The sequence below is a fragment of the Ostrinia nubilalis genome, chromosome 23 (genome assembly GCF_963855985.1).
Source record: "Ostrinia nubilalis chromosome 23, ilOstNubi1.1, whole genome shotgun sequence".
Lineage (NCBI taxonomy): Eukaryota > Metazoa > Arthropoda > Insecta > Lepidoptera > Crambidae > Ostrinia > Ostrinia nubilalis.
This window is the reverse complement of record NC_087110.1, coordinates 2,314,375-2,339,134: the sequence shown is the minus strand read 5'-3', so window position 1 is coordinate 2,339,134 and position 24,760 is coordinate 2,314,375. Positions and strand designations below refer to the sequence as shown.

General features: G+C 37.6%; 1 protein-coding gene and 1 non-coding gene across 2 annotated transcripts; both read left to right on the top strand.

Annotated features, from left to right (window-relative positions):
- The first annotated feature begins 2,350 nt into the window (after nucleotides 1-2,350).
- LOC135083191 (structural maintenance of chromosomes protein 5) lies at nucleotides 2,351-24,269 on the top strand. Its single transcript, XM_063977927.1, has 21 exons — nucleotides 2,351-2,512; nucleotides 2,597-2,738; nucleotides 2,851-3,039; nucleotides 3,307-3,527; nucleotides 3,932-4,178; nucleotides 4,764-4,971; nucleotides 5,343-5,490; nucleotides 6,139-6,280; nucleotides 8,644-8,846; nucleotides 9,952-10,221; nucleotides 11,023-11,186; nucleotides 12,582-12,711; nucleotides 13,234-13,369; nucleotides 13,992-14,198; nucleotides 14,743-14,903; nucleotides 15,804-15,948; nucleotides 16,998-17,107; nucleotides 18,838-18,955; nucleotides 19,933-20,090; nucleotides 23,115-23,232; nucleotides 23,956-24,269. Exons 1-21 carry the CDS (start codon nucleotides 2,442-2,444, stop codon nucleotides 24,091-24,093), a joined length of 3,426 nt encoding a protein of 1,141 aa, XP_063833997.1. The 5' UTR covers nucleotides 2,351-2,441; the 3' UTR covers nucleotides 24,094-24,269.
- Nucleotides 16,003-16,074, top strand: Trnal-uag (transfer RNA leucine (anticodon UAG)). The gene has a single exon. It is a non-coding gene; the product is annotated as a tRNA-Leu (tRNA).
- Nucleotides 24,270-24,760: the final 491 nt, after the last annotated feature.

The window sequence follows — 24,760 nt, the reverse complement described above, 5'->3', positions numbered from 1 at the left end:
AGCCGGAATCGTTTTGTTTGTTGCGCTCTGTGATTCGTCAATTTTGTGTCAGGGTTACCAGGTTTTAATAACCTTTCTACTAAAATCGCTTCTTTCTACGAATATTCAAAGAACCTCGGAACCTGCCACAAATGTGTCAGTAATTTTTATGTTGAAAGTTGAAAGAAAAGATGGGACGAAAAGCCTTTTTTGTATGGAGTTTCAACGGACTCGATTTTCGATTCGATCTAATAGTGCCACTTATTTTGACCCACAGATATTTTTAAATGTATTCAAGATTAAAGGTTCAGGTATAGGGTTCGTTTCATTTTTCTTTGTTTAGCTTCTTATTCTTAACTCCTGTTCATAGAAGATTGTTTATTTGTTATAAATAATAATTATAATAGTTTTATTTATTTATTAATTTTGTTTTATTTGTTTAACAATGTTTCAACAGCATTTAATTGTACATAAATGTGCAGGAAGATACGACTTGAACATAAGCCAATTAAATTATTATTGTCTTATTTAATAAATTATAAATTATTATCTTATCCAGTTTACATTTGTTTCAAAACTCTTCGTTTGTAAGTACTTACACATGTATGTATTTTTTTACACAAAATCAACCTAGAGCCTAGATCAATGTCTGATTTAATACAAGCTTTGCTTGGTTTGGAATGGGCGCAGTTTTTAATCTCCAAGAAGAACATCCATTATTGTTGTAAAGTCATAAAATTACAATATTAGCCTCTTTTCAAAGGTTTATGCTATAGCGCAGATAAGTAAACTTTTTTCTACTATTAAGTTATTTTCAATAAACTGGCAACATGAAAAAACTAAAAAAAAAGTTTGGCTAAATAGTAGAACTCCACGCTGCAACTTATTATTTAAAAATCATAATAGTGTTGTGCATTCACAGCACAGATATATTAGTCGGATTCATAGGAAAGGAAAAGGTTCGAAAGGATCAGTGGGTCTAGACAAAGTGCAAATTATAATCGCAAACCAGTCGAAAAGTGGTCGAAAAGTCCCTTTTTTGTATGGAGTTTTGACGGATTCGATTTTCTATTCGATCAAAAAGTGCGTTTTGTCTAGGGGGGCAGAATCACACCAAAAATGTAAAAAAAAAAATTCTGTTTTTATCAACGCGCCGCACCAGTGCCCCGATTGCGCTATTTTTTAACGTCTCCAATTCATTAGCACTTCTTCTCCAGATTGCGCTCTGTTTTTCATTCCAGCTGAGGTGCAAATTCGGTATCGCGGTAAAGTTCACGCGCAAACCGTAAACAAAGACAAAACAACGGATTTAATCACTTTCCATTAAAAGTCCGAAAACCTTATTATTTCACTAAAACACAGCAAATGTTCACGTGAGAGAAAAAGTTGCTTACTTTCAGCTTTTACACAAAGAAGCAGTTGCGTTTTGTTTTATGTCAAAGCGACACCGCGATACGAATTTATTTGTGATTTTCGTTCGTCGTCTAGTTGCATAGTAGTTGAGAATATTTAGCGCAATCGGTGATTTTGATTTGATTTTTTTTATTTTGACTTAATGGACACAAACCGCTGGGAAGGGGTATCTTTGTTCAACAATTACGTCGAAACTAATAGACGTAGACTAATAAATTTACATTAGTTTTGTAGAATAGCTCAAATACTAATAATACAATGCAAATAAAACATACCTTAATGACCTGGTTTTTCTCGTGTTGGAAAATAACTGAAAAAGAAGTTAAAAAAGTCATGTTTTTTTCTAATTAAATCCATTCTTACTCCCTTAAAATGTATAAAACTTATATCTGTTTTCTACTTCTACTAATAGATAATTTTATTGGCTATCGCATGATATAAAATTTTTGCTTATTAGTGTTAAGCTACCCACGTTTTCACTTGTTTTTGAAGGAAGAGGTGAAAACTAAAAATTAAAAACTGAAATCCTCGTAATTTTGCGAGAAATGGGTCAAGAAGCCCCAAATTTGAAGTATTTTCATCGATAAAATTGTCCATAGATTACGCCCTTAAAGTTTGATCACTACAAGCCCGGACACACTGTATATTGGAAGTTGAAAGGACGAGGAGTTTTAAGGGGAAGAATGTCATATAAAAAAACAGAATAATTTTTACAATTAAAGAAAATATGCTCAGGGGAACTCGTCTTCTCCACAATCACATAATGGGCTATTTCTCACATTAATTTTAAGGAGGAAAACTGGAGTACATGCGTGACCAATGCGAAGGCATATCGTTGACACTATGCGTTTATCTATCCCTTTCTGTTTAAAAAACCACGGTTTGTGGTGCAGCACTATAACTGTCAAATGTCACTTTATGTCAAATTTGGCAAAAAAAGCTAGCTCTAGCTCTAGCTCGAAAAATGTTGAGAATTTCGTTTTGTGTTGTGTGGTGTTTTTTCCATTTAATCTTTTAAATATGGTTGTCTCTCGCATTTAAAAGTGAAAATGTCTAAAATAGTGAACACTGAAGGCATTAGGCCTGGCTGTATCTATCGAATAGCGCTAGAAAACTTCGTGTAAGTTGTGTGAAATTGCGCGCCTTTCCAACGACAGACAAGTTTCATCAAGTTTGTTTATAATTTTGTGTATTTTTTTTGTAGAACGTATAAACAAGTCGAGTTGTTCCCGGGCACGTCCTTGAATTTGATCATCGGGCCAAACGGGACTGGAAAATCTACTTTCGTTTGTGCTATAATTTTGGGTCTCTGTGGTAAGACCAGCGTTATTGGGAGGGCTAAGAAGGTACGTTAATGTTTCTCTTCTTTTGTACGGTTTTTAACAAACATTCTCCATGTTATGTTTTATTCAAGTTTGAATTTTTTTTCTATGTAGATCTTTTTTCTTTTCTTCGTAGATATCCGAATATGTGCGAAGTGGTTGTGAGCAGTCTACGATTGAAATTGAACTGTATCAAGAGCAGGGAAAGCGTAATGTCATCATCACTAGGCACTTTAACTTGAAAGATGTGTCTACGTGGTCCATTGACCATAAGACGGTGCGGGAAAAGCAGGTTCAGGAGTTGATCGCTACTTTAAATATACAGGTATGTTTTATAACTACAGGTCATTGTCATTGTTGTTTTATACTGAGTAACTCAAATTAACTTAATAGTCTCTGTATAAACTTATGACAAAAATTACCTCATAAAAATAAACCTGAAATAGCCTCGTAAGAATGAACCTTGCCACAGTGGCAAGTCATTAATTCCAAGAAAATTTACTGTTTGTTTAAACATATGTTTAAGACCATTATCAAGCAGTAAGACTTGGATGAAAAAGAACAAAATTTGACTAACTGCTAACAATTTCAGGTTGACAACCTCTGCCAACTCTTGCCTCAAGATCGCGTCCAAGACTTCTCCAAAATGGACCCGCAGCAATTGTTACGCAGCACCCTCTCCGCCGTGGGAGGTCAGGAGAGCGTGTCCCAGTTGGACGAGCTGATACAGTGCAGGAACAAGCAGCGAGGGCTGTCTACGAAGCTGCAAAACAACGCTCAGCTGTTGCAAGAACAAGTTAGGCTGAATGAGAGGTTTGTATGCATGTATTCTAATTTGTTCTGTTTTTGCCGTTAAACTGAATTTCTAAACAATTTATGGCAACCAAAAGAAATTTATTTCCAGCTACAGACCCAATATAATGAACCCACCGTCAATACCGGATCGCCGGTTTCGATTTTTGCCATGTTGGAAACTATAAATAGTTGAACGATGGTGGTGCCCCCTGTCAATGAGTATGGTGGGACAGTTCAGTGTAGGTCATCTTTAGTAACTCAACGAGTCATACAAGAAATCTGTTTCAGGCAGAGAGATGTGTCACTTAGCCAGTTGATTTCTATTACTTTCAATTAATTACTATTTATTTAGATATTATAAAGATTTTAGTTTAATCATTACAATTACTTTGTCATTTAACACATATTTTGTCAATTTTCAGATTGAAAGTGGTAATCGATGCAATGCAGCAAAGAAAACAAATTGAGAAGCAAATAGAGGTGTGCGAGAAGAAGAAACTCTGGATCGAGTATCAGGACTTGAGAGAGAAAGTGGTTGAGTACACCAATGACAAAAAAGAAGCCGTGCGCTTGGTGAACACTCATAAAAGTAAGATGGAACCGCTTGAAAAAGTGATCTCCAAAGCCAAGACTGGCATTAATAAGTTGGAGCAGGAGAAATTGAATTCTGTAAGTAATTTAACAGTTGGCTTCGTAATGTCTAGTCATGCAATACTCAAATTAATATTAGATTCCATATGGCATTACCAAACACTCAAATAAAACTATTAGCGTAGTTTAGGTCGCCCTTCAGCTAGTTAAAGTGATGATTGCGAACGTCGCTGGCAAAAGCTGAATGCGATAAGCCATTCAACTGTTAATCTTGGCTGATGCTGATAATGACTCAACTATTTGCAATCAAGTTAAACTAGGTGCAGACCACCGATTTTTAGTTGGCCCATATTTGGGCCCGATTTTATATTGTATGAAGAATTGTGTAATGTGACTTCCATACATGCTCATACTGAATAACTGCCCAAATAAACTATCGGCTGACGAAAAATTGGTGTTTTGCGCCTAGGCTAAAAGTATTAAAAGTGGAAAGTATAATGAGAATTCCCGGTTTTTTTTTAGTGGAAAAAATAGAGCATTAAATCTGTTAGGAAACTTCAGCTTAAGAAATAAGTCGTATTATTGGAGACAAACAAATAATTATTATTCAAGCTCACAATCACTATCCATAAGCTATTAAACCCCCAAATATCTTCTCCACAGAACCGCGAAATCCACACTCTAAAAGACCGCGTCAAAGAGACGTTAGCTGCGGTCCGTACCCACGAGTACACTATCAAGGACATCCAGTCGACCTACCAGGAGAAGCTGGAGCGGTTCAGGAATAGGGAACGGGAGCTGGTCGAGGCTAAGGCCAAGCTGGAGAAGCTGGTGACTGATAAGACGAAGCTGGTGGAAAAAGTTGGGGACGGTGAGCTAAACTTTGTATTAATCTTAAAATAATTAATTATTGACTTATGTACGTATCCAATTTGGGGAACCTTTTAATGTAAGGGATACTGCATAATTAAGAAAAAGGGTATTACAATTAATATTTTTTAATCCTATGTAAAACATCAAAATAATAGGCTTTTTGCACATCTTAAATATATTTTTTAACCAAAACGTCTTGGGTTCAATTCGCACATAAGGCAAATCGATTTTATCAGGTAAAAAACGGTACCATATTCCTAATTGCTATGTGAACAACATTTTATTTTAACTTTTGCCCGTCCGCCCTAACATTGTCCGTAATGTTGAAAATTAAATCAATAGTTTATAATTTAATTTGGTTTATCACAGAAAATCAAGTCAAAATGGAGTTAGCCGAGTTACACAAGCCGATACAAAAGACCAACACAGCATTGGAGGGTTTGAAGAAAAAGAAGCTAGAGATCCAATACGATCTGGAGAACAACGTCATTCCTCAGATACGACTGTATCAAAACAGGTAAGAAACTTTTAGAGTAGGCGCACACCGTTGATTTTTCGTCGGCCGATAGTTTAGTCGGGCAGTTGATCAGTATGGGCATGTATGGGAGTGCGCACACTACGCCGATTCAATTTGGCCGATTCTTCATACAAATTAAAATCGGGCACAACTATCGGCCAACTAAAAATCAACGGTGTGCGCCTACTCTTAGGACAAGAGTTTAAAAACATACTAACCTTAATTTAAAACATTTTAATTTTAATAATTTTCATGGGTAAAATCAAAAATATTTATTTAATTTAGACCACAAGTGGCACTTATGAACGTCAAAATATAGTAAAAAAAAGGTAGCCCTTATGGGGCACTTTACATGTAGATGTAGGTAGATTATGGCACTTAACTGGGTTGAAAAAATATGTAATAATGTGGTGATCAATTTCCGTTTTCCCAATTTGATAGGTTTGAGTTACCAAATATAGGTGGTTATGTGTCTGGTGGAGAAGCAAGCTGAAATCGAATAAATAAATACTTTGGGACATTTTGTACTAAGCTATTTAGTCCCAAAGTAAGAAAAGCTTGAACTACCAGAGAATATTCAAACTATTTTCAAGCGTATGAAATTGCGGGCACAGTTAGTAAATAAATAAAAAAATGTGTTATCCCCAGGATACGTAACCTCGAAGATGTGGACGTGAAACGTCTAGAGGTGCTCCGCAACTACAGTGAAGACGCTTACAACGCCGTAGCTTGGCTGCGAGAGAACCGAAACATGTTTCAGGAACCTGTGTATGAACCCATGATACTGGAGGTGAGTTGATATCATCATCATTTCAAAGAAAAACATTTATTACGATGAACATCACTTAGTTAAGGACAAAGAAGGTATACGGAAAAAAGACAGAAATAGCACATCCTACTTCCTACTAATAAATGCGAAAGTTTGGATGTCTGGATGTTTGTTACTCTTTCACGCAAAAACTAATGAACGGATTTTGTTGAAACTTTACAGTATTATTGTTTATAACCCTGATTAACATTATAATTTATGACTATATGTGACCAACTAAATTTCAATAAATAAATAAGACGTGGGTAAAAAGCGCCATCTATAGTCATTGATTAAAATCTACAGCGCTGGACAAAACATTTTGACGTTCGTAAATTATTCATGCGGGGCCGTGAAACGCCATCTATCAATATCTTGGTAATTAAACGAGGCCCACGCGTACGAAGTCGCAGGCGGCCGCTAGTAAATAATAAAAGGAAATAAAAAGTGAACTGAGCAGTGTCAACCTGTCGCAACAGCGATGCCAATCGCAATGGGACTCCACTCAGCATATGCCGTGGCCCACTGTGGGGAAGGCCACGACGCTGGTTTTCAGTGGGCCCCATGCCGAGTGGAAGTCATGGACACTAACCACTAACCATTTCAGCCATAGTTATTCATACTGTTGAACATAGGCCTCCCCCAATGATTTCCATATCGCCCGGTTGGTAGCGGCCTGCGTCCAGCGCCTTCCTACCTTTATGAGGTCACGTATCGGAATTCTGATAACATCAGGTCATTTCAGTCAGTCTCCACTGTAGGAGCACGACTGTCTCTAATTTGCCCGAGGCAAATGGAGGGTTTGGCCTACACATCCTACTTTTTGGGACATCCATGATACTGGAGTTAAGCTGTAATATCATCATTTACGCCCGATTCCCATATTCAATCCTTGTCCAAATCCGGATTACAACTGTCAAATTGAATTCAGTTTTAGATTATATTTCCAAAATTTTCGATGCTTTTACACTTTAATATTGTTTAAATATGCTAATAAACAATATAAAAATGTAAAAACATCAAAAACCGCAGATATTTTGGCCAAAAACATATTATTATTAAAATTTTACAGTTGACAATCCAAATCCGTATAATTTGGATTAGGATTGAATATAGAAATCCAGCATAAGTCTTTTAGACTCCACATAAAATGTTTAGGATGTATGCCATCCTAAACATTTTATGTGGAGTGTGACCCAAAAAGGCAAGCTACAAAATTTTTGGCGGATTGCTGATTCGAGTGTCGGTAGTTCGATCCCCATCGAGCGCATTGTGGTGAACCCACTCTGAACTTAAGGGATACCTATTTACTCATCATAGTTATCATCAAGTAATTTAGTCTACACTACAGGATGACCCTCTCTAAATTACCAAAAGCAAATAAAGAATTTGCCTACACTACCCTCCCTGCCAAAACCGGTTGGGAAGACCTTATGTTCGCTATTAAATTTGTCGCATAGCCTCTTACGGCATCCACGAGAAGAGTGAGGGTGGTCCTATTCTAATCTTTTTTTATGCAATATAAATTACTAATAATAATATATTAAAAAAAACTGATAGTGCCTATTTCAATTTTAAATAGTATAAAAAAAGTACTAACCTTAGCATTCTCGAGCAATATTCCCGCCTTATAAACCACAAAGCACTTCACTCACACACTTCATTCGCACGAAACTTTCCCTCGACACGTCCGATCACTGTGGAGGTTGAATAGCCACTGACCGTTTGCTACTCGAATCGTAATAAAGTGAACTAGCGAGTGAGTGATTGAACTTGAATGAATGAGTGAATCGAGTGAATGTACTGTGATTTTAGCCATGTCTAATACTTATAAAAGTTTGAATTGCACAAAAAAATGAGAATATTTTTTAAATTGAATATTTTTTTTAATCGAGAGGCGACTTAAATAGCTGTCAAATATATTTTTTTTTCTTACTAATAGGGATGATGACTGGGTAATTAATTCGAAATTCTATTTAGTCCGTCCATTTCAACTCGATGTAGCACTGTTATTATTTAATTATGAAAGAAAATAAAAAATGTGAGTCTAATATTTTCTAATTATCTGTCTGACGGACAAATAATTGAAATTTTGTCATCTAGCCTATTATACTACACTCGAATGACGAAATCGAGTTCTGAGGAAACTTACTACGAGAGTCTAATGCCTGTTTTCACCACCAACCCGATTTTTAAGTGACCCTTATGGTAACACATAACAGGAATTTTGTTTTCATAGGGGTCACTTAAAATTAGGGATTGATGGTAAAAACGGGCATAAGGATACTATCATTGTGAACACAAATTACTAATATTCTTTAAAAAATAACCATGTTTCATTTCAGATAAACTTCACCGACCCAAAATTCGCTCGCTACCTCGAGTCTACCGTGCCAGCTCGAGACTTGGTGGCTTTCACCTTCGAGTCCACTCAGGATATGAACCTGTTCATGCAGAAAGTCAGAGGGTTAGGCCTGAAGAAGGTCAACGCTGTGTGCAGTCCGAACTCACGGGTACAGATGCAGAGCAATGATATACAGCAGCTGAGGTGAGACACTTTATAAGATCCTTTAACTGCCTGAATAATCTTCTATATAAATAAAAATGAATTGATGTTCGTTAGTCTGCTTATAACTCGAGAACGGCTGGGCCGATTGAGCTGATTTTGGTTTTAAAATGTTTGTCGTAGTCCAGGGTAGGTCTGAACGGTGAGTAAATACGCGCGCGATATTGTTTTTCTGTGACAGACAAAAGCTAGTAATCCATAGAAACACAAAATATAATTCATGCTTATTCATGTATTTCCTCCGCCATTTTCCGCAGTTTGGCACCTCACGTCACACATCATTTTACCGAAGTCAGCCCTATGGCTTCGGCGCACTGACGTTTGTCAACAAAATGGTGTTCAACTCTTGAGACAAGCTAAATTTAAATGGTTTTAAATGTTTAAGTAGATATAAGTATTGTGAATCTGTCTTTTCCATTTTAAATTATCAGTGAAAACTCATAGGCTTGTGTAAGACTTATTATTATTCTACCTGTATCATAATATAAGCTGTATGTTTTCCTAATAAAGAAAATAAAATAAATAAATAAATAAATCACACCATATTGTTAATGACATTGAGCATACATTTTTTTAAATACCTTCGCGAAGAAAACCTTCTGTACGTAGTAGTTATTATAATTCTGTGGTAATACTGGTAGGACCATAAAGTTAATATTCCTTCGGAATAGAGCAACAACTACGATCTGTCAAACCAAACCGATTTTAGATGACATTGATGCCCTAAATCAGTGTTTTTCAACCTGTGGGTCGCGACCCCCTGGGGTTCTACAGGGTGTTAGGTAAATGGGTATATGAGCCGACACTAGCCCATGTTAACATGGTCATATAAATGGTATGGTGAAGTCAGAAAATTAATATCTTCATTTTAATTATTTTAATTTTCATACAAATCGGGTTTTATAAAATTTATTTTGTATGAAAATTTAAAAAAGTAAAATGATGATATCAAAATTCTGACTTCACCATACTATTTATATGCCCATGTCAACATGGGCTAGTGTCGGCTCATATACCCATTTACCTAACACCCTGTATATTTAGATTTAGATTAGATTGGTGCCCTAACTAAATAATTCCGTTCCAGCTACCTCGGCTTCTACACATACCTAGTGGACACGCTATCCGCGCCCGCCGCTATAACGCGTTACTTATGCAAGCAGTACGGCATCCACCGCGTGCCAATAGGCGATCAGCAAATATTATTTTTTGCGAAAACTACCACGATTAAAAATAATTCAGATAAAGTTGTGTTCTACAGAGCGTATTATAAAAAAAAACTGATGATTGCAAAGTCACCCTGTACAGCATCTACACCTTACGACCTGGAACGAACGGTACTTCATAATAAAAAAAGGCATTACCAGTCATGAAAATACTTTTATTAAATAAACACTACAATTTATTACAAAACTAGCGGCCGCCTGCGACTTCGTACGCGTGGATCCCGTTTTACACCCTTAGGGGTGGAGTTTCGTAAAATCCTTTCTTAGCGGATGCCTACGTCATAACATCTACCTGCATGCCAAAATTCAGCCCGATCCGTCCAGTGGTTTGGGCTGTGCGTTCATAGATCACTATGTCAGTCAGTCAGTCACCTTTGAGTTATACAGGGTGTTAGGTAAATGGGTATATGAGCCGACACTAGCCCATGTTAACATGGTTATATAAATGGTATGGTGAAGTCAGAAAATTAATATCTTCCTTTTTATTAATTTTATTTTCATACAAATCGGGTTTTATAAAATTTATTTTGTATGAAAATTTAAAAAAGTAAAATGATGATATCAAAATTCTGACTTCACCATACTATTTATATGCCCATGTCAACATGGGCTAGTGTCGGCTCATATACCCATTTACCTAACACCCTGTATATTTAGACTTAGATTAGATTGGTGGCCCTAACTAAATAATTCCATTCGAAAACCAGCGCCGTGGCCTTCGTCACCGTGGGCCACGGCATATGCTGAGTGGGGTCCCGTTGCAGTGGGCATCTTGTTGGTGAATGGGTGGCACTGCTCAGTTTACTCTTGTTTTTATTTTTTCTTCTTTTATTATTATGTGCCACTGTCATGTCTATGTAATTGCCTGTATTTGTGTGATGTCCATTGTAATAAATGTATCTTTCTTTCTTTCTTTCTTTCTTCCATTCCAGCTACCTCGGCTTCTACACGTACCTAGTGGACACGCTATCCGCGCCCGCAGCGATCACTCGTTACTTATGCAAGCAGTACGGCATCCACCGCGTGCCAATAGGCGATCAGCACACGTATAACAACAGCGGGAAGGTGCCGAATAATATCAACTTCTTCTTCACTGGTGAGTGCTTGATGGACTGACGACCGAAAAAAAAATTTTTTTTTCGGGTATTAGTTGCAACTTATGTGTTTGAATTTGAAAGCTATAGGCAGCTTGTGTTTGTGTGTACATTAAAAAACTTTGTTACCCGATGGACGGATGACCTGGAGTTGTTTTTCGGGAATTAGACACAGGACTTTGATAAGTGTCTAACCTGAAATCTAAAGATGCCAATAAACTTCAGTGCCTGATGGACGGACGACCTGAGAAGATTGCTGAGAGTAAAGTAGGTGCATGTGTTTGAACAGCAAAGAAAAAAAAATCAACATCTATGTTTGCGTTTAGTTAGTGCGTTAAAACAATTCATTTCATGATTTGGGGCTGCGATCCTGCCACACGCTGTCTTTCTAGGAGTCTGTTGGTTCGTACAAAGTTTTAAAGACCTTGTAATCGATATTGCGCCTTATGTATAAGGCCTAAGGCAGCAATACGTACTTACCACAGCCGGTCTATCTAGTAACCATTGCGCTGCAATCTATACTGCACCTTATGTACTAGTCATAAGGTGTATATGATCACGCGCTACTTATGCAAGCAGTACGGCATCCACCGCGTGCCCATCGGCGACCAGCACACGTATAACAACAGCGGGAAGGTGCCGAATAACATCAACTTCTTCTTCACTGGTGAGTGCTTGATGGACTGACGACCGAAAAAAATTTTTTTTTCGGGTATTAGTTGCAACTTCAGTGTTTGAATTTGAAAGCTATAGGCCACTTGTGTGTGTACATTAAAAAACTTCGCTACCCGATGGACGGACGACCTGGAATTGTTTTCTGGGAAATAGACACTTTGATAGTGTTCTGTCTTAAAATCTAAAGATGCCAATAAACTTCAGTGCCTGATGGACGGACGAACTGAGAAGATTGATGAGAGAAAAACATGAAAAGCAAAGAAAAAAAATTTTCACATGAAAAGCAAAGTAATCTATAGGCAGCTTGTGTGTGTGTGAGTGTACATTAAAAACTTTGTTACCTACCCGATGGACGGATGACCTGGAATTGTTTCCGAAAATTAGCCAGCCGTGTTTGCCTAAATAATAAACTCCACTGCTTGATGAACGGGCGACCAGAGAACATTGCTGAGCAAAAAGTAATGCACATGTGTTTGAACAGCCAAAAAATATACTTTTTGCGGCCTTTCTCTTAAAATCAATATCGATGTTTGTTTAGTGCGTTAAAACAATTAATTTCATGATTTGGGGATGAGCTCGCGTGCGACGCGAGCTCATCCCCAAATCATGAAATTAATTGCACTGTCTCTCTAGGAGTTTATTGGTTCGTCCAAAGTTGCAAAGGCGTTCTAATTGATATTGGACCATGTATATCTGTATCAAATATTCAATTTTGTTTACAGAAAACCACCGCTTCACCGTGCGCGTGTCAGCCTACAGCGGCGCCAAGTCTAGCTCTACCACCGAAATCAGGCCGGCCAAGTTGCTTGCCAACACCGTTGATATTGAACAACTCAACAACTACAATACGCAGTAAGTGACTAATCCTATATTATGACAGATTAACGAATAATCCTTTATTAAGGTAGCAAGAAGGCGCTGGATGCAGACCGCTTCCAACTGGCCAATCTGAAAAAACTGGAAATCATTGGTCACAGGTCAATCATTCAACCTATGTTCAGCAGTGGACGTCGTGTGACTGAAATGATGATGAAAGAAACGATAGTTACAAACTTACAACTAAAGAATCACTACACAAAGACATACATACATAACCTTTTAAAGTCAGTACTTGGCAATAAAGATGATGTTAGCACTGGTCTAGTAAAAATAAACGACACATTATAGGCAAGATTTTACCTATAAACGTGTCGTCTATTTTTACCGGATAGGTCCGTTTGGTCTTTGAATAAACCACTTTTTATTGCTTTTAACCGACTTCAAAAAAAGGAGGAGGTTCTCTTTTATCGAAATGAATGACAAGTGACACTATTTATTAAGGCTAGTTAGCGATTATCTAAGGGTTTTAATTCATAAACGTTTGTGTTAATTCAGATTGTCAAAATTCGAGGAGGCAAGCCAGTCTCACAGGAGAAAAGTGCAGGAGTTGGACGAGAAAGTGGCCGCTTTGGAAGTGAATTTGAACGAATTGAACACGCGGAGGAAACGAATCAGCGAGGGAGTCGAGAAGGTAAGAATCCCTTTGTAACTATGATTTATCTGTTTAGAGGAAGGTTCTAATGAAGAGAAATGTGTATCAAAAATAATCTAGCTCGTATAATTCAAATCAAATCAAAATCATTTATTGCATAATGTAGGTACATATAGGTCACATAAAAATGTATATTGTTCAGCTACATCATACCATATCGGCATGCAACAGAATCAATTTTTCGTGATTCAAGAAATTATACAAAAAAAATTAAATTAAATGTCACAATAATAATTAACAATGTCAAATTAGTAGATATAATTTCAACTATTTCATAGAATGTCGGCTGTCGGGTAGGGTACCGCTAAGGCGCTAATAATTTTCTATGAAGACAGTTGTCTTCAGTTATGTATTTGATTTGTTAATAAAATTTGTTGTAATATTTTTCAATGTCTTTTTATACTCTTGTGCTGTCTTCTCATTAAGTACCTACTTGAGTCTAATAAATACTTTTGCAAATAATGTATTTGAAAAAGAGTGACTGAATTTCTTGTGCTATTTCTTAGCACTGGTCCACATTAGGAACAATAGTAGATCTTAAAGTGCTTTTTAAAAGACTAATTGCAAAGAATTACTTATAACTTTTGTCATCCACCACCAGGTACGCACAATCTGCGCTCAAATCCGGCTCCAAACCAAGAAAGTCCAGGATATAGAGAACGAACCATCTTTCAACATCGAGCAAGAGAGAGAGCGATGTAGAAGGAAGCAACGGGATTGCGTGATTAAACAGGGGAAACTTCATAAGGAGTTAAGTGACGCTATGAAGAGCTTGCAGACCACGATACTGAATGGGGAGATGTGGAAGGTCAGTTACTACCCTCAGAACTTCTCTTAACCTCACTTGCATGAAGTAAATACTTTTTCTTTATTTCTAATAGATATAGCACCTTTAAGAGAAGTTGTGATCAGTCCCAGCACAATATAAACATTTGTGTGTACATTATGTAAGCATTACACACTTGTAATCAATATCACATACGAAAACTCTCTAGCACTTGAAATCTTGAATTTCACACACAGATCGCGGATAAAATCAACACAAATTATTTACAATAACACATTCAGTAATTACGACTTTACGTAAAGGTGAATACAGACTAAAGCATTTCTTTGTAATGTAACGTCCTTACGAATGGTACAATACAGGAAAATCTACAACGTTTGGTTCGTGAAAAGGTGACACTGACACTAGAACATTGCATAGAGCATCTCGTTGATTTGTTACAAGTGAATGCTCAGTCTTCTAGTCTACATTCACCAATAGTAATAATTATGGTCTTCCATACACCATAATTTTTTTGTAAACATCTCAACATACATAATGACCGGTGAAATAACAACTTTTGCAGGTAAAACTGGACTTCAGCAGAAACGCGATAGTACAGCAAGAGTCAGAACTACGTGAGCTTAAGAACGAACTGCGTAACGTGCAGACTACCCTCGAAAATATTGAAAGTTGCCTTGCCCGGGCCAAGTCCAATGCTAAGGAGAAACTGCTGGAGGCTAAAAGGTCAGTTCGTTCGTTCGTTTCTGCCGAAAGACGTCCACTGCTGGACAAAGGCCTCCCCCAAGGTTTTCCACAAAGACCGGTCCTGCGCCGCTCGCATTCAGGTACCTCCCGCGACCTTCACCAGATCGTCGGTCCACCTAGTGGGAGGCCTGCCCAAGTGCACACATTACGTCTTCAAGAGACGAATGCAGAAAAGAACTGCCACAGACTTCAAAACGTAGTGTGGGCTGTGTGGGCAAGCCTTCCACTAGGTGGACAGACGATCTAGTGAAGGTCGCGGAAAGCACCTGGATGCGGGCGATGCAGGACCGGTTGTTGTGGACTTTATCTTTCATTCGTTTCAACTAAAGGACGTCCAGTGGACAATGAACAATGAAACGGGCGATTTGGACTACTCTCACGACACTGACCAGACGGGTTGGGGAGGCCTGATGTTCACATATTGCCCCTTATTTGCCCCCTAAGACATTCATGGGAAGAAGGGTGGTCCTATTCTACTCGCTATACCGTGTAAAGTCCGGTCGCAGAGCACGTAGAATTACGTCCAATGACCCCAAGCTACCCATCCTTATCGCTCGCACGTAATTATATTGCTGTCCCGACTGTGCGACGGACAGCCGCAGTGAGTGTGCGAACGGGATAGCAATATAATTACGCGCGAGTGATAAGGATGGGTAGCTTGGGGTCATTGGACGTAATTCTACGTGCTCGGCGACCGGACTATAGTAATTCTATGCAAGTTATATTCCTGCAATTAAGAGGTAAAATCGTCCATTTCTGTGCTTGAGGATTCCGGGTGAAGCTCGCTACCACCTTCAGCCTGATCATCACTTTCCATCAGCTAAGATTCAGGCAAATAGCTTCCTCGTGGATAAAATAACCAAATCCATATTCCTTCAGGTCGTGCGACAACAAGCTACCGCAAGACCCCGACTTTCCCCACAAGGACGACTTCGACGTGCTGCCTTCTGATGTAAATAGTCTCCAGGAGCACATGTTCGAGCTACAGACCAGAATCGACTGTATGGACCAGGGGGATGAGCAGGTAAAACATTACAATAGGTTCCTCCTACCTAAATACCTTTCATAATCATTAACCGCCTCTGTGGTCTAGTGGTAAGACCACCTGCTTTAGACGCAGAGGTCCCGGGTTCGATTCCCAGTGGGGGCAGATTTTTCTGTTCGGTTTGGTTGGTGGTAGGGCTTGTTCTAAGTCCGCCTGGTTAGCTACCACCATCTTACCTAAATCTGTCGCCATAACAACAATGTTAACAGAATTGTTGTGTTCCGGCAGATAGAGGTAAGATAGCCAGTTCCTCCGTGGTTGAGGATTCCGTGTGAAGCTCGCTTCCACCTTCGGCCTGATCATCACTTACCATCAGGTGAGATACAGGTCAAGAGCTTCCTCGTTGGGGATAAAAAATAATAAAAAAAATAAAGGAAAAACATCATATAAATTACGAATAGACGTGCTCATTAGTAGCACGAAAGCATGCTTTTATTGAGGAAGTACTCATTAATAGCAACCATGTGTGTCGCAAAATTGGTAGTGATGAGCATGCTTAAAATACTTAAAAATCAACAGACGTTTGATTTTTGAGCATACTATCCGAGGTGGAAAGGGGCGGGCTCCAAGCACGACTGAACAGGTTTTAAGCATGCTTATATTTTATAAGTATGCTTTAAAAGCATGCTGATTGCTGGCAAATGACGGTTTTCGCGAATGAAAGATCCACTAGATGGCGGGACGTGGATGTGGGGTCTGACTGCTGCGTGATTGGTGGATTTTGACATATCTGTCAATGTCATGTCCAAAAATAACCAATCATGCAGCATTTGGACCTCGCGTCTACGTATTACCATCTGGCGGATTTTTCATTCGCGAAAACCCTCATTGAACAGTTGCAAGCATGCTTAATTTAAGCAAACTTATGAGCATGCTTTTTTTAAAGCACGTCTGTCTGTACCTTTAAGACAAGGAGCGGTTTGTGCCAGTAATTATGATATTGAAGCAAATAAACAAGATTCAAATAATCATAAATGAATGATTGACAATGATTCTTTAATTTCAATAAGAAACATTTTCTTTCACAGGTCATTAAAGAATACGAAGAAAGAGAGAAAATGATATCCAAACTCAAGGCGGACGTTTCTAGCTCGAGCGACGTCAACAAACAGTTGGAGGATAAAATGCGAATACTCAAGTATGTAAAGATTATATTCATGATTGTATTTATTGCAGGTAGCGTTACAAGTATTGACGTATATATTATGACGTGACAGAGTATAAATACTCGGTACGACGGTAACCATTTTCCATTAAGTGATCCGTATGCTCGTTTGCCTCCTGTTCCATAAAAAAATCTCAAGGAGATCTGAAGTATCGCTGACATTTGTCGTAACAAAAAACACCCTAAAGTACGGCCAACTAGCAGCGATACAAAAGGTCGATACGACTGTCGAGTTGATAATATTTTCTGTCTCTTCCCATCTTATGTATTTGTCGTAATGTCTCGTTCTCCCGCCAAAATATGTCAAAGTCAGACGGGTTCAATCATGACATTGGGTTTGTTTACATTTGGTATCGCTTCTCGTTGGCCGTACTTTAGACCTATAAATAGGCCACCCTTATTTTTGCTTTTTTTCGGTGCAGTTGCACCTAAATATTTATTTCAAGTTGTGTACTATTTTTTATTTATTTATTGAATACTAGCGGCCGCCCGCGACTTCGTACGCGTGGATCCTGTTTTACCCCCTTCATCTATCTTACGCGGTTTAGATTTTTTCATACAAACGTTTTTTCCCCGCTAACTCCTGTTCCCGTGGGAATATTGCAATATCCTATTGTAACTAAGCTTTAAGTTTACTAAGGTACCTGCATGCCAAATTTCAAGCGTCTAACTTAAGCGGTTTCGATTTTTCACACAAAAGGATTTTCCCGCTAATTCCCGTTCCCGTGGGAATTCCTAAGTATACTATGACCTGACCAGGAGTATGAAGAATAATTGTACCAAGTTTCGTTAAAATCCGTCGAGTAGTTTTTGTTTCTATAAGGAACATACAGACAGACAGACAGACAGAAAAAAATTTTACTGATTACATCTTTGGCATCAGTATCGATCACTATAGTCTTTTTCACCTAAGATGATCCGTATGACGTTTCGAGTTTGAAAGATTTAGAGATGTCACATAACTAAACCATAGCGATTTATCTATCGATTTTTTCGAAGAGTTAGTAAAACCTACTTTTAGAGAAATATTTTGTATAGGTGTTATTTAACAAAAAACATGTTTTTTTTTAATTACAAATATTATTGTAAAAATTTTTTATTGATAATATTCAAATTTCATGGTTCGTGTTCAAAAAAACGATTCCTAAAAAGTACTGGTTCTGTTTCTTTAAATTAAAAACTATTAATTTATTTTCAATGCATTTATTAAAGTCAATAATCGAAAAATATAGTTGATTTTTGTGATGTTTTTAGTACTAAGTATTCACTGCAATCGATTAATGAACCGCGGAAATAATCGATTTTATTATACAAGAAATACCCCAGCACTAAATCTATTCCGTTTCACACATTGCGTACATTAAATAAAAAATATTTTTACATCGTATTTAATTAAAATATAATCAATAGACACAGATTTTACTAAATATTTCAAGACAAGTAGTTAATTTTTTTTTATTATATTGCTAATAAAATACAAATATTTTTTCAAAAATATTCTGCTTATGTAGTATGCGTAATATGGATAACCTTGAAGTGTCATACGGATCATCTTACGTGAAAAAGACTATAATCACCCCCTGATAGTTATTTTGAAAATATATTTCATGTACAGAATTGACCTCTCTACAGATTTATTATAAGTATGGATTATAACGTCAGATATTTCATTGAAATTCAATATTAAATTGACTTATTTCCAGCTCCCAATGGCTGCCGCCACTGGAGACTCTATTACAGAACATAGACAAGAGCTTCGGCGATATGTTCGCTAAGTTAGGCTGCGCTGGCGAAATCAAACTCGACAAAGGGGGGAGCGATGTGAGTTTACTATTTATTCTTACTTGCTTTTTCTTATAGCTAGAAGTTCTGGATGAAAGATGTCTTACGCTACGTTTGTCGTAACGTGGTCTTCAATTAAGAAGTTTATTCCTTTCATTGGTTGTCCATTGGCTTATGGTCAGTTTGCTATTGTTACGGATTATGCCTGCAAGAAATTATAATGCTTTTAAAATTGTTAGCTGTATCAAAAATATTATACAAGCCCCATGTTGCTTGTTCGGTTCCAAATGAGAATGACTGACTACTTTTTAACAGTGGAAAATAACCATACACTAAAAAACTGAAAGCCTTTCATGAATACTACGAGGTGACACACTCCAGTATTTTATTTTTCAAATAACTAGTGGTGACTGAGTTTGTTCTGGTTTCTTCTCAGCACTTACCATATGTTTATCTCGAAGCACTGGTAGGGCCCAAAAGATAAGGAGAAATGTTAAGTGCCCCTTAAGGGCTACCCTTTTTTGTTTTGACGTTCATAAGTGACATAATATTGGTAAAATATTTTTGTTTTTTTTAAAGAATGATCCGTTGTTTGGACGCGAATAGGTAGATGGACGTAAAAGGCTAGTTTCCTAAAAAAAATTGTTTAGTCCGTAAATTTTTGTATAAAAAAATATTGGACAGGTATATTTTTAATTGTCAATCAAACAAATAATTACAAAGTTATAGTGCGTTGAAGTTCCGCGCGACGTCACAAAGTGCTGCACTATATTGACGTCACGGGCCTTTTCTTTAGAACTTTGGCACGCTTTATCTCTTTACATTTTCATTAGTTTGAAAAAGTGAAAAATACGTGTCGAGTATTTTTTGATAAGCTAACTGACGGACTAATTAAAACCCTTGTTTTTTACCTAGGAAACATTCCTAATAGGCAATGTTACCTTACTCTTTTGTGATGTCCATGGCAATAAATGTTTCTTTCTTTCTTTATTTATTTTCTTTCTTTCTTTCCACAGGAGGACTACGACAAATACGGCATATCCATCCTGGTGCGCTTCCGAGCGGCCGAGCAGTTGCAGCAGTTAACACGTCACGCGCAGTCCGGCGGCGAGCGAGCGTTATCCACTGCGTTATACCTCATGGCGCTGCAGAGGCTCACGACCGTGCCTTTCAGGTTTGAACATATCGTCAGTTGCAGGTTCACTTGGGGTAACTGACAAAATACGGTTTTTGAGTTAAATATACAGTTTTTCTTAGTTTTTTCTGCTCTTTCGAATGGTATACGTAAAAAATTCTAGCTTTAAAAAAATACAATTACACGGACATTTTCAGGTGTGAACTTTTCAGATTTCCTTCACAATTTTGGTGTAACTGACATTGTAATAATTTTACCAGGTTGAATTGGTGTATCTGTAATAATGTAAAAATTTTGCTACAAAACTTTGCAATTACACTGATTTGCTAAGGTTTATAACATTAAATAAAATAGGAATTTAGAAAGTTTTAAGGCATATTACATTATTATTATACCAGCAGTATCAGTTAAAGAAGTTAAAGTTAGCTCAACAAAAAAAAATATTGAAATTGAGCAAACTATCCAGCCAACTAGGCGTCACTGCGCGTTGCTAACATTAACCTGTTGTTACTCTGTTACTTTTACTGTTGTAGTACTCATGACCTTAATTCAACATTGCTATAAAGAGGTGGGAAATTAAATCCATTTTGTTTTCAGTTTAAGTTGCCCCGTAGAGCTAAATACGGTATTGGTAAGTCAAAGCTTAAAAAAATATTCAAATTACTTAGTTTCACAGTAATACTTTAGTTATTTCAACATTTCTGTCTTAAAAAAATTAAATACACATATTTTCTTGATTTTCGTGGCTTTTTTATCATTTTTTAATGAATAAAATAAAAGTTACTTCTAATAAAATTTAAAAAAAAATAAAAAAAACGACAAAATGTTATTTTTTTCATGAATTCTCTTATTTTTTAATACTTTTACATAAATTATACAGCAACTAAGTAAACAAAACCCAGCAAATGCATCAAATTATTTTAATTTGGGCAGTACTTACATCAATTTGACCTATGTTTTTTCCAAAAGTATGGTGTAAAATTAGTGTAACTGTCAAAAGTACAAAAATACATTGGTGTAACTGCAATTTATTTCCTTAACTAAGACATATTAGATAATTCTTTTTATTTAATCGAAAACCGCGTAGAATTCTAAGCATTTCTGTAAAAACAGATCCAAAAAAGGTTAAATAGGAAAAAAGTTATGTCCGATTTAAGAAGAAAAAAAACTTTAAACGGCTCTACTGAAAAACTGTATTTTGTCAGTTACCCCAAGTGAACCTGCAACTGACGATATTATGGCCAGCAGTTGCAGCACTTAACGCGCCAAGCGCAGTCCGGCGGCGAGCGAGCGCTATCCACTGCTCTCTACCTTATGGCACTGCAGAGGCTCACGACCGTGCCTTTCAGGTTCGTACATATTATGTATGGTCTATTCCACTTGCGGCGAGCGAGCGTTGTCCACTGCGCTATATCTTATGGCGCTGCAGAGGCTCACGACCGTGCCCTTCAGGTTCGTACATATTATGGTATATTCTACTTGCGGCGAGCGAGCGTTGTCCACTGCGTTATACCTCATGGCGTTACAAAGACTCACGACCGTGCCTTTCAGGTTCGCACATATTGTGACACACATATTATGGTCTATTCCACTTTGATCACCTGGGTGAACAAACTCTTGGCGATACTTTGGTGTCCTTTGATAAGATCACCTAACTAGAAGATCAAAGTGGACTTCTGCAAATATTCTCTAACAATGTGTATTGTATCGCAATTAAAATATACTCTAAGCTTCCCTCTAAAGTAAGAGAATTGACATTAAACAGATTTACATGCACGTTATATAAATGGTTGATGCAAGAGTGCTTTTACTCAATTAGAGAATATCTTGACATAAAAATAAAAGAATCAATGTTTGACTGCTAACTGACGACTCAAGAGGGATATGTGACATTGTTGTATAGTAATTAAGAATGCGTAATAATAATGATTTATATAAGTATGTAGACATCGATTGTAATTACCTATGATTTATAATATTTCTACGCCAACAAAATACGGCAGAATATGTAGAACTTTGTCATTTTAAGAACTGTTGTAACCATATTCTTTGAAATAAACTATTCTATTCTATTCTTATCCATGGGTGATCGAAGGACACCAAAGTGTCACCTGGAATCCACGTTGATCAGGTGATCAAATAGACAATAGACCGCATACAACCCGATCGAGTTACTACGCACCACGCTGGAATGCTTGTACTCACCCGCACACCTCGGAGCAGCGATGTGACGTCACGGCAGCCAGGTGCGCAGTTTACTCGACCGGGTTGTATTTAACACATGCAGATACACACTGTTACCTAAATATATCGGTTTTTACGATATATGGTAAATGATATTACAATTTCAAAAATACTTCTTTTATTTTGATTTGATTATGTCTTGCCTTTTTAGGGTTCCGTAGCCAATTTCCGAAGGCAAAAAACGGAACCCTGTCCGTCCGTATGTCACAGCCATTTTTTTCCGAAACTATAAGAGCTATACTGTTGAAACTTTGTAAGTAGATGTATTCTGTGAACCGCATTAAGATTTTGATGCAAAAATAAAAAAATATAATAAATATTGGGGGCTCCCCATACTTAGAACTGAAACTCAAAAATTTTTTTTTCGTCAAACACGTGTGGGGTATCTGTTCTATGGATAGGTCTTCAAAAATGATATCGAGGTTTCTAAAATACTTTTTTTCTAAACCGAATAGTTTGCGTGACAGACGCTTCCAAAGTGGAAAAAAGTTGATCCCCCCCCCCTCTAACTTCTAAAATTAAAAAAAAAATTAATTTCATAAATCAATGGTACGGAACCCTTTGTGCGTGAGTCCGACACGCACTTGGCCGGTTTTTTTTAGTTTATTCGATTCAACCAAATGACGTCCACTGCTGGACAAAGGCCTCCCCCAAGGATTTCCACAACGATCGGTCTGAGCTTCACCAGATCGTCGGTTCACTTAATGGGAGGACGTCTTCCTGCTCGTGGTCGCTACTCGAGACCTTTTTTGCCCCAGCGACTCAGCTCTATTTTTTTTTATAACTAACATAATAATATTATGTTTATTTTAACTTCAGATGCGTGGATGAGATCAATCAAGGCATGGACCCCATCAACGAGCGGAAAATGTTCCAGTTGTTGGTGAAAGTCACCACCGAGTGTGACAACGCGCAGTATTTCCTACTCACTCCTAAGGTTAGTACCAAATAAGCCCCTTTCCCACTAAGCACCTTGTTGTGTCCTTTTATTACGGTGAGAAATGCTTTGCCCACTCTGCTATGCCCACTGGCCGATGGGGACTGGCCACTTTATCTATTGTTTCCAGTGGGTTATGTGGGACTCCCCGCCTGCTCACTAAAGGCGGGGTCTACCCACTAAAACCCGCGAGTGGGCATTGAATGTTAAAGACGACCCTGGTGCCAAATTGTACTTGTGGGTGTAGACTGCACATTATAATCGCAAACCAGTCGAAAAATGGTCAAAAGGCCTTTTTTTGTATGGAGTTATGACCGATTCGATTTTCGGTTACGTGTCGTAAGGTATTTGAAGCTCTAAATTAGTAAAGCTCGTATTCTAAACGAACTTTCTAACTAGATTAATATTCAAGTATAGATACGAGCCTGTGTTGAGTTTAAATGTCATAAGGACTTATCTTAAGGATGCAGGCTGCCACCAACCGGCCATTGTGGAAATCATCGGGGGAGGCCTATGTTCAGCAGTGGACGTCCTATGGCTGAAATGATGATGATGACGATGATGATGAAGGGCTTATCTATGGTCATAGGTTTGCAGAAATTACGTCAGAGATTAATCTCACAAAATTTCAATAAATATTGAACTTTGTCCATTGCTTAATAATGATTCGAAACTGATAGAGTTATTTTTAATAGGTTGCTGTAAATATTTGTATCGTTCCAGCTATTAACAAACCTGGAGTACAACCCCAAGATAATGGTCCACACAATCATGAATGGAAAGAAAATCATGAACTACAGGAAATGGAAGTACCACCAATTCTTGGAACGGGCACACGCGTACCGGGCTATGAATCAGTAAGGTATGCGAGATACTACCAAAAATGTATTGAACGGTGCATTTACCGCATTTAAAGGTAACATTGTAGGTCTGCCGCTTAACTTAGTGCCTGAGGGTGTTTTTGTAACGTCAAACGTCAACGAGACTTCAGAACTTCAGATTTATATGCTCTGTCACGTCATAATATGTCAATGTCACCCCTCCCGTCTCATACTCAAAGTCAAAGTCAAAATTTCTTTATTTGTTTAGACTAATAAATAGTTCTTACTGACTGAGTTTAAGCGCTGGACCTACAAAAAGTATTTTTAAGGTGCGTACACGTTAGAGCATTTACTTGTAACAGAGGATTCGGGGTATCATTGAATATTGTGAAATTTTTGTTACGATATTTTGTTGCTAAACTACGGCCAACGAGAAGCGATACCAAATGTAAACAAACCCAATGTCATGGGTGAACCCGTCTGACTTTGACATATTTTGGCGCGAGAACGAGACATTACGACAAATACACAAGATGGGAAGAGACAATATATTGTCAACTCGACAGTCGTATCGACCTTTTGCATCGCTGCTAGTTGGCCGTACTTTAGTAAACAATCTTTCTTTTTCTTAGAGTGCGAAGAAAATTTGGTTTTTGATTTTTTTTGTTTTATAAATAGAGCTTTTGCTTGTATTGTTTTATTAAAGA